Genomic DNA, 11,222 nt, shown 5'->3' with positions numbered 1-11,222 from the left:
TTTTTTGTCCAAAGACAAAACACGAATATTTGGCTACAAGTGTGTGCCCGCTTTATCTTGCTGATAGAATCCTATGAAGGTAAAGTAGAGGGGAGACAGGAGCAGGTAGGATACCCTCTGTGTGTCTTTGTTGTTCCGGTGCATCTACAGAACTGAAGACTGTATACAGAACGGTTAATGGTACCCGACTCATAAAATGGTCTCGAGATGCTGCACTCCTGCTATTGGTCAGAGAGCAGCTATGGTCACCCTGCGTGCGTCTCAAACCCCGGGAGGATTCCACCTTTTTTTTTTTTTTTACATTACAAACCCCCACGCACGCACACGCACACACGCACGCGAACACAATACCGCCTTATTGACATTACCAAAAATGTTTATTTTTAATTTATTTTTAAAAACGTGTACCAAAACCAATATTCTGGTAGGTTACAGTTATCCCAAACCCTATTGAGAGAAACAACTCATTTAAAATCGAATGTCAACTCGATTTATGTCCCCCTCGTTACTTATTTTCGATAAATTTAGATGGGGATGGTTAATTAAGATAATGATGATTGTAACGAATCAGCCTCTAAAACATGTGTTTTCTAAAATAAATAAAAAAGGTTTATGCTGAAATCCTATGTAGCCTAACATTTCATTATGTTTCTTGCTTGTATCATATCCGAAATATTTCATTTAATAAAAAGTCATCGTAAATTGCTGTTATTTATGCCACTGGAAAATAAATCTGTAAGTGAAGTACAAAACGAACAAATCGGTTTATGTTAGAACCATTAATAATTTAATCCTCATTAAATTTACAAAACAGCATCACGCAAGACGTGATAAAACGAACAATTCAAACAGAGCAATATGGAAACAGAGAGGTGTTGATTTGTTAAACGGTTTAAAAACATTATCACCACCACTATCCCATTCACACTTCCTTCCATTCCCCGTGTCCCAGTTACTCACAGTACTGAGCCGCATCACAGCTGGACCGCATCGTCCAATCGAACTAAAAGCATACATTCAACAACTCGCAAAGTATGTGACAAACACTCAACGCAATTGGCTTTCAATTACCCATCCATCAATTTAAATAATATCTCCACTTTCAGGATCATACTTCTTTTTTTTGTATCTAAACACAAAACAATATTTAATTCAAAAGTGTATTTGTTATACACACAGAGCATATACTGTAAGGCTACACAGTGAGGACAACGAGACGCTTCCTTGCAGACTAGGCTCTCCCCTCAAACAGTGCAGTATCGATAAAATATGATTCAATAATATAGCGGGAACTAGATTAAATGTTGCAATAACAATTCTTTATTTACAATTGTATTATTCAACATCAAATTGCAAATAGCATCAGCGAAGCCTTATTAGTTGACAACTTGCATATAACTGTGTTTAAACTTCTGCCGGCATATCTAACTTTTGCATAAAACGCTCAACACTAAAGATTACAAACGTTGACGCGTGAGTGACGGGTGGAACGAACGAACAGTGCGATGTTTTCTGGGGAACAAACACATCTGGGGAACAAAGACATACATCTCAGAGCAACGCGTAACACTGTAAGCTTACTTTCTCCAGAAAGTTCATAGAATATATTACATATTGCTTCAATATCCCATTGCATCATATTTGTTTCTTCTTCCATATAGCAGTCTGACACAACAGTTAGTGGGGTATTTAATTATTCAAATAATACAGCCTTCAACCAATCACAGATGAGAGAGAGAGAGACCGCTTGTCTCAGCAACTAAGATGTGTTGATCAACGATGCACCCCATTCAATAATGTACATATTCACAATACAAATATGACACGGATAGCGTTAAAATATACAAGGAGAACAAACAATCTAAGGCAATATGCTAGTTTTTGTTGTTGTTAGCATTTCAAGGTTCTTGCATTTTAGCTCTAAGAAAACTGGCAGACGATACAAAAACAGGGGCATTTTTAAAAAATCTCCCAAACTAAAGGTATAGAAGAGGAATTATTTTGTTGTAAATTGATTTATATTCACTGCCTGTATGATATTTTTTTGAGGGGCAGAAGGTTGTTTGCTCCAAGTCCTGATATAAATGTTTAAAAAAAAAACATTACCTCATGGCTTATATTCATTTCAAAATCTTAACAATCTTTGGAAATTGGCAGAGGGGTGGTGATAAGAGTGATTTCTTTAGAATTGGCTATTCTTAAAAATGTAAGTCAATTCTCAGCAATGACATCCAGCTTTTATCAAAAACTGTGATCGACAAAGTGACACATCTCGATAAATCGTGATCAATCAATCGTACAGCAAAACAGAGGCAACACAGCGTTTAAATCTCTGAGACAGGCCCCATGACATACATACCAGTCACTGAATTACTAGGAACCCACGTATGCCTCATACAGACAAAGTGTTACTCAAAAGGGACCGTTAGCCCAAAGTACAGCCCAAAGTACAGTAATCAGAAATCATCTGAGAGAACGAGTGTCGATCTCGGATCAGTCAGGTCCCAGGCCCCGCCCCCACCCCACAGGCCCCGCCCCCAGGTCCCGCCCCCGTCCTTTCATTAGAATATAAAAAGGCTAAACTGATTCAGGGTTTTATGAATACGGACCCTGATCTGTGAGCAGCTTTCTCCATCCTGACCCAAACTGTTACCAACAGGGAAATAAAAAAATAAAAAATAAACATCTAAAAACTGTTCTCAGACCAGGGCTTTTGAGTAACGTCATCCATCACGTTTGGGCAGTTCCAGAACTAAATAATTCACTGAGAATAGTAATATATATATATATATTTTTTTTTTACAGCTTCCCACAGTGGTGGGCTTGTATCCCCAATGGGATCCTATTCCACATGTAGTGCACTACTTTTGACCAAGGTCCATTAGGGCTCTATATAAGGAAAAAAAGGGTGTCATCTGAATTGCAGCTTTTCCAGTCTATTCTGATCTGAGGTCAGCCATGACAATACATTCAGTTTTTTAAAATCTCAGATCCCACATCAAATACACACACACACACACACACACACACACACACACACACACACACACACACACACACACACACACACACACACACACACACACACACACACACACACACACACACACACACACACACACACACACACACACTACGAGGTGACATGTTTGCATGTTTCTCTGAGGTTGATGGACTATCCTACTGTCTGGGCTGCTAATAAACCCTGGGTGGATTCAGCTGTTTGGGGGCCTGTTTCATTGGACACGGATGAAACACAGCTATGTCCGCCTCTGTCCTTCATCAACAATGTAATGAAAGGCTGGTAGAATTCATAACCCAATTTACACGGCATAGGGTATTTGGCTTGTCCTCCATATTAAAGTCTGGCTTATTATCATAGGTACTGTCAATATTGCTAGCGTGAGCACCAGGCTGTTTGTGCCGTCATGCCAACTCCTTGTCACTAATGGTTATGCCGAGTTGAGTTGACAATGACAACAATGGAGTAAGCAAGAACACAATCGTACGGGACTATGCCGCAGTCAACACCTGTTAGCGGGGTGATGTCATTAGGGAATATGATGTCATTATACCCGTTACAGGGGCGAGGGAATATGATGTCATTATACCCGTTACAGGGGCGAGGGAATATGCTGCAACATTTCAGGATTGGTGGAAAGATATAGTTCTGAGGTCTGACTGACGCAACAAAGGATCTACAGTGACCATAATATGATGTCATTATACCCGTTAGAGGGGCGAGGGAATATGATGTCATTATACCCGTTACAGGGGCGAGGGAATATGCTGCAACATTTCAGGATTGGTGGAAAGATATAGTTCTGAGGTCTGACTGACGCAACAAAGGATCTACAGTGACCATAATATGATGTCATTATACCCGTTAGAGGGGCGAGGGAATATGATGTCATTATACCCGTTTGAGGGGTGAGGGAATATGATGTCATTATACCCGTTATAGGGGCGAGGGAATATGACGTCATTATACCCGTTACAGGGGCGAGGGAATACGGTGTCATTATACCCGTTACAGGGGCGAGGGAATATGATGTCATTATACCCATTAGAGGGGCGAGGGAATATGTCATCATTATACCCGTTAGAGGGGCGAGGGAATATGACGTCATTATACCCGTTAGAGGGGCGAGGGAATATGACGTCATTATACCCGTTAGAGGGGAGAGGGAATATGATGTCATTATACCCGTTACAGGGGCGAGGGAATATGATGTCATTATACCCGTTAGAGGGGCGAGGGAATATGATGTCATTATACCCGTTATAGGGGCGAGGGAATATGATGTATGTAGGGCATGGTGTTCCATTTAGGATGCACCCTGTGTGTTAACATGAGGGTGAGTAAGGTCCACCATCACACTCCCTCCTCGTCTACACCCACCACCACACTCCCTCCTCGTCTACACCCACCACCACACTCCCTCCTCGTCTACACCCACCACCACACTCCCTCCTCGTCTACACCCACCACCACACTCCCTCCTCGTCTACACTCACCACCACACTCTCTCCTCGTCTACACCCAGCACCACACTCCCTCCTCGTCTACACCCAGCACCACACTCCCTCCTCGTCTACACCCACCACCACACTCCCTCCTCGTCTACACCCACCACCACACTCTCTCCTCGTCTACACCCACCACCACACTCCCTCCTCGTCTACACCCACCACCACACTCCCTCCTCGTCTACACCCAGCACCACACTCCCTCCTCGTCTGCACTGCTGTAATCATCTACCATGAACGTATCATTTGGATTAAGAGAGATTTTTAAAAAATATATATAAAACTGCAATAAAAAAGTAGCAGTGTTTTTAAATTCCCGACGGACCGCAGAGCAATGAAGCCCCCCGAGGAAAGAATCTGCACCAACAAAAAACCAAACACAAAAACGTAAGATTCTGAAGATTCTGAAGATTCTGAAGATTCTGAAGATTCTGAAGATTCTGAAGTAATTGTTATTGCTTGTTTAGTACATCACACTGACGGACCAGAGCAGTTGGTCCTGGCTTTCTGTCGTGGTGCTAGCTATACGCTCTAGGCTGAGAAGCAAGCGATAATCTGTACACTGTATACATAGCAGCCCCTCCCCCAGGCATACCTACCTACCTACCTACCTACCTACCTACCTACCTACCTACCTACCTACCTACCTACCTACCTACCTACCTACCGACACCCTGTATTAGAGCCTGGGTAAAGGCTCCTCTCTTGTACCGTATCCACGACAAGGTCAGACTCTCCTCTTCTCAAACAAACACATAAAACACCGCTCTGCTTTTACAGCAGAGGCAGTCAAGACCAGACCGGGTGAAAGAATAGAAAAGGCCCAAATCAATAGGAAAGTCTGTCTGTTAACTGGTACGGAATGTACAATCTGTCTGTTAACTGGTACAGCATGTACAATCTGTCTGTTAACTGGTACAGCATGTACAATCTGACTGGTAACTGGTACAGCATGTACAATCTGTCTATTAACTGGTACAGCATGTACAATCTGTCTGTTAACTGGTACAGCATGTACAATCTGTCTGTTAACTGGTACAGTATGTACAATCTGTCTGTTAACTGGTACAGCATGTACAATCTGTCTGTTAACTGGTACAGCATACAATCTGTCTGTTAACTGGTACAGCATGTACAATCTGTCTGGTAACTGGTACAGCATGTACAATCTGTCTGTTAACTGGTACAGCATGTACAATCTGTCTGTTAATTGGTACAGTATGTACAATCTGTCTGTTAACTGGTACAGCATGTACAATCTGACTGGTAACTGGTACAGCATGTACAATCTGTCTGTTAACTGGTACAGCATGTACAATCTGACTGGTAACTGGTACAGCATGTACAATCTGTCTGTTAACTGGTACAGTATGTACAATCTGTCTGGTAACTGGTACAGTATGTACAATCTGTCTGGTAACTGGTACAGCATGTACAATCTGACTGGTAACTGGTACAGCATGTACAATCTGTCTGGTAACTGGTACAGCATGTACAATCTGTCTGGTAACTGGTACAGCATGTACAATCTGTCTGGTAACTGGTACAGCATGTACAATCTGTCTGGTAACTGGTACAGCATGTACAATCTGTCTGGTAACTGGTACAGCATGTACAATCTGTCTGTTAACTGGTACAGCATGTACAATCTGACTGTTTCTGTTGTCTTCAACCACATGATGTAATTCAACAACAAACTATTGAACCAAAGTCAAATGCGTAATATTTCAATGTGATAGAGTATAGTAGTCTTTTCAGGAAGAGTTTAACCGCCGAGTTTAAAACGACACAAAGTGCCTCTTTTTTCTTCACTTTGCCTCGTCTTCTGTTGTTTGCTACGATAATAAAAAGAAATCTAAGATAATTTCAAAAAAATCTAAACAGAAAAATAAAACTTAATTTAATAAACTTATAAACCTCTTGACTAAATTAGTCTAATTATCATACAAAGCATTATTTCAGTCAAAACAATAATCTGCAGTGTTAAAAAAAAACAAAAAACATTTGTCTTTATCCTACACATCTGTAGTCATCATCATCATCATCATCATCATCATCAAAACAAACAGCAAAAAAGGCAAAACGGGCTGAAATTAGTTGGCTGCTCCGCTGCCCTCCAGAACCCAAACATATTTGATGCCATTGTGGAACACGAGAGGAATGTTCTAGAACATCAGAGGGGATCAAGGGAGAAAAAAAAAAAAAAAAAAGTATAAATCGTTTTGAGATGAGATCAGATTGCAAAATGGCCACTTGTCCATAGAGAGGAATACATTCATCTGACGAGGATCCCACCGCTGCCACCAGTACTCAATCAGTCAAACCAGAGGGGGAAGGGCCAACTTAGAGGGGGGGAGGGGCGTACAGTCAGTCAACCCAGAGGGGGTGGACCTCCAGGCAGATGGGGAGGGGCCTACAGTCAATCAACCCATAGGGGGAGGGATCTACAATAGAGGGGGGGGGCTACAGTAAGTCACACTACGGTGAATGCAGCTGGACAGAGACAGGCTGGCTCACGAGTTCTCCTTTAAGGAGGGGATAGGCGTTTTAGGGTTGCCTCCCTCTTCCTTGTGTAGTGCTTTACTTACTTTTATAGGGAACAGGGTGCCATTTGGAACACGTAAAAAGTCCAACCTTTCCTCTATCCCCCCTACTCCCCCCTTGAACCCTGGGTGACACCCCCCCCGAGGAACACTTTATGCCAGGTAGGTGAAGTCAGAGGTCAGGATTGGTTGGGCAGAGCTGAGTCAGGGCACTGCCAGGTTCACTCAGAGCCGTTGGTAGATTGGTTGGGCAGAGCTGAGTCAGGGCACTGCCAGGTTCACTCAGAGCCGTTGGTAGATTGGTTGGGCAGAGCTGAGTCAGGGCACTGCCAGGTTCACTCAAAGAGCCGTTGGTAGATTGGTTGGGTGGTTGAAGATGAACCAGCGAGCTCATTGGATCCTGGGTGTTAGCATTAAGGTGCTGGTTGGCTTCACGCTCCACCAGGGTCAGCAGTATTTCTGTAAACAGATGAAAACAAAAGAGAGAGAGAGAGAGTTGTTTCAGATACAGATACACGTTTAACATACAGTACCAGTCAAATAGTTTTGACACCTACTCACATTCAAGAGTTTTTCTTTATTTTTACTATTATCTACATTGTAAACTCAGCAAAAAAAAAGAAACACCCCTTTTCAGGACCCTGTCTTTCAAAGATAATTAGTAAAAATCCAAAATAACTTCAAAGATCTTCATTGTAAAGGGTTTAAACATGGTCGCCCAACAATTAATGAACATGTACCTGTGGAACGGCAGTTAAGACACTAACAGCTTACAGACGGTAGGCAATTAAGGTCACAGTTATGAAAACTTAGGACACTAGAGGCCTTTCTACCGACTCTATTAAAAACCAAAAGAAAGATGCCCAGGGTCCCTGCTCATCTGCGCGAACGTGCCTTAGGCATGCTGCAAGGAGGCATGAGGACTGCAACGTCCGTACTGTGAGACACCTAAGACAGCGCTACAGGGAGACAAGACGGACAGCTGATGGTCCTCGCAGTGGCAGACCACATGTAACAACACCTGCACAGGATCGGTACATCCGAACATCACACCTGCAGGACAGGTACAGGATGGCAACAACAACTGCCCGAGTTACACCAGGAACGCACAATCCCTCCATCAGTGCTCAGACTGTCCGCAATAGGATGAGAGAAAGTGGACTGAAGGCTTGTAGGCCTGTTGTAAGGCACGTCCTCACCAGACATCACCGGCAACAATGTTGCCTATGGGCACAAACCCACCGTCGCTGGACCAGACAGGACTGGCAAAAAGTGCTCTTCACTGACCAGTCGCGGTTTTGTCTCACCAGGGGGTGATGGTCAGATTCGCGCTTATCGTCGAAGGAATGAGCATTACACCGAGGCCTGTACTCTGGAGCGGGATTGATTTGGAGGTGGAGGGTCCGTCATGGTCTGGGGCGGTGTGTCACAGCATCATCAGACTGAGCTTGTTGTCATTGCAGGCAATCTCAACACTGCGTTACAGTGAAGACAACCTCCTCCCCCATGTGGTACCTTTCCAGCAGGCTCATCCTGACATGACCCTCCCTCATGTGGTACCTTTCCAGCAGGCTCATCCTGACAAGACCCTCCCCCATGTGGTACCCTTCCTGCAGGCTCATCCTGACATGACCCCCCCCCCAGAACTGTCCGGGAACTTGCAGGTGCCTTGGTGAAAGAGTGGGGTAACATCTCACAGCAAGAACTGGCAAATATGGTGTAGTCCAAGAGGAGGAGATGCACTGCAGTACTTAATGCAGCTGGCGGCCACACCAGATACTGACTGTTACTTTTGATTTTGACCCCCCCCCTTTCATCAGGGACACATTATTCCATTTCTGTTAGTCACATGTCTGTGGAACTTGTTCAGTTTATGTCTCAGTTGTTGAATCTAGTTATGTTCATTCAAATATTTACACATGTTAAGTTTGCTGAAAATAAACGCAGTTGACAGTGAGAGGATGCTTCTTTTTTTTGCTGAGATTAGAATAATATTGAAGACATTAAAACTATGGAATAACACATGGAATCATGCAGTAACCAAAAAAGTGCTAAACAAATATATTTTACATTTATATTATAAATTGCTTATTAGTTTACTCCAATTGGGGGAGGGGTGGTAGGGTTTGTGGGGGAATAATACAGGAAAACATATTCATTACACCATCACCTCCATTACACCATCATCACCACTACATCATCACCTCCATTACATCACCTCCATTACACCATCACCTCCATAACATCATCACCTCCATAACATCATCACCTCCATTACACCATCACCCCCATTACACCATCACCTCCATTACATCGTCACCCCCATTACACCGTCACCAACATTACACCGTCACCAACATTACACCGTCACCAACATTACACCGTCACCAACATTACACCGTCACCCCCATTACACCGTCACCCCCATTACACCGTCACCCCCATTACACCGTCACCCCATTACACCGTCACCCCATTACACCGTCACCCCCATTACACCGTCAACCCCATTACACCGTCACCCCCAATACATCATCACCCCCAATACATCATTACATCATCACCTCCATTACATCATCACCTCCATTACATCATCACCCCCATTACATCATCACCCCATTACACCATCACCCCCATTACACCATCACCTCCACTACACCATCACCTCCACTACACCATCACCTCCACTACACCATCACCTCCACTACACCATCACCTCCACTACACCATCACCTCCACTACACCATCACCTCCATTACAGCAGGAGGATCAAACCGAAGCAGAGCAGGGACATGTTCCTTAATGTAATCAGAGAAGGGTAAAATCCAAGGGATTTACATCAGTTAAAAAAATAAAATTTGACAGAGAGGAATCCACATTCACAAATAAATAAATAAATAAATATATATATAAATATATAAAAATATATAAATATGTCATATGAAATAACATCAGGATTACAATAGGTCTCATTTCCAACGAGACATTGAGATTGAATAGTTGTAGATTGATTATTATTATTCAACAGTTGATTGACAATTTTCTTTTTTGGGGGGGGGGGGGGGGATTCCCGAAGTAGGAGAGCAAAATTTATTCTTATACTTTTTGTGATTTGTGAGAAACTTTAATTCAACTAGTTTGAGACCAGATGTGAGAAAATTCTGGTAAGCAGACTCCACTTCGGTCTGATTATAAAACATTTTCCCATGAAATATCATAATTATTCAAAGAATTTGTAAAGATATTATCAATACGGATGTCAGGTGAACTGGTTACACTTGCGGCAGGGTAGCCTAGTGGTTAGAGCGTTGGACTAGTAACCAGAAGGTTGCAAGTTCAAATCCCCGAGCTGACAAGGTACAAATCTGTCGTAAATAAGAATAAAACAAATAGATGAGTGAATACAGATGGAGCATAAACAGAAACACAATGTCAGATGAGGGTAAATCCCAGCCATCTACCCAGAGATACTACAGTAACATCCAGGGTAAATCCCAGCCATCTACCCAGAGATACTACAGTAACATCCAGGGTAAATCCCAGCCATCTACCCAGAGATACTACAGTAACATCCAGGGTAAACCCCAGCCATCTACCCAGAGATACTACAGTAGCATCCAGGGTAAACCCCAGCCATCTACCCAGAGATACTACAGTAGCATCCAGGGTAAACCCCAGCCATCTACCCAGAGATACTACAGTAACATCCAGGGTAAACCCCAGCCATCTACCCAGAGATACTACAGTAGCATCCAGGGTAAACCCCAGCCATCTACCCAGAGATACTACAGTAACATCCAGGGTAAACCCCAGCCATCTACCCAGAGATACTACAGTAACATCCAGGGTAAACCCCAGCCATCTACCCAGAGATATTGTTATACTACAGTAGCATCCAGGGTAAACCCCAGCCATCTACCCAGAGATACTACAGTAACATCCAGGGTAAACCCCAGCCATCTACCCAGAGATACTACAGTAGCATCCAGGGTAAACCCCAGCCATCTACCCAGAGATATTGTTATACTACAGTAGAATCCAGGGTAAACCCCAGCCATCTACCCAGAGATACTACAGTAACATCCAGGGTAAACCCCAGCCATCTACCCAGAGATACTACAGTAGCATCCAGGGTAAACCCCAGCCATC

At 43.3% G+C, this 11,222-nt stretch overlaps 1 protein-coding gene across 5 annotated transcripts in view; it reads right to left on the bottom strand.

Moving 5' to 3' along the window:
- Positions 1-764: 764 nt before the first annotated feature.
- LOC124039454 (nuclear receptor coactivator 2-like) overlaps positions 765-11,222 on the bottom strand; it is a 178,395-nt gene continuing 167,937 nt past the window's right edge. For 4 of the 5 annotated variants that reach the window (XM_046355441.1, XM_046355440.1, XM_046355443.1 and 1 more), the window contains one exon: positions 765-7,532. In XM_046355441.1, the coding sequence (XP_046211397.1) occupies positions 7,521-7,532 (12 nt within the window). In that variant the 3' untranslated portion in view covers positions 765-7,520. The remainder of the gene's footprint in view (positions 7,533-11,222) is intronic. The other variant, XR_006839574.1, reaches the window with a different exon arrangement.

The sequence above is a fragment of the Oncorhynchus gorbuscha genome, linkage group LG07, assembly GCF_021184085.1.
Source record: "Oncorhynchus gorbuscha isolate QuinsamMale2020 ecotype Even-year linkage group LG07, OgorEven_v1.0, whole genome shotgun sequence".
Lineage (NCBI taxonomy): Eukaryota > Metazoa > Chordata > Actinopteri > Salmoniformes > Salmonidae > Oncorhynchus > Oncorhynchus gorbuscha.
This window is presented reverse-complemented; position numbering and strand designations above follow the sequence as displayed.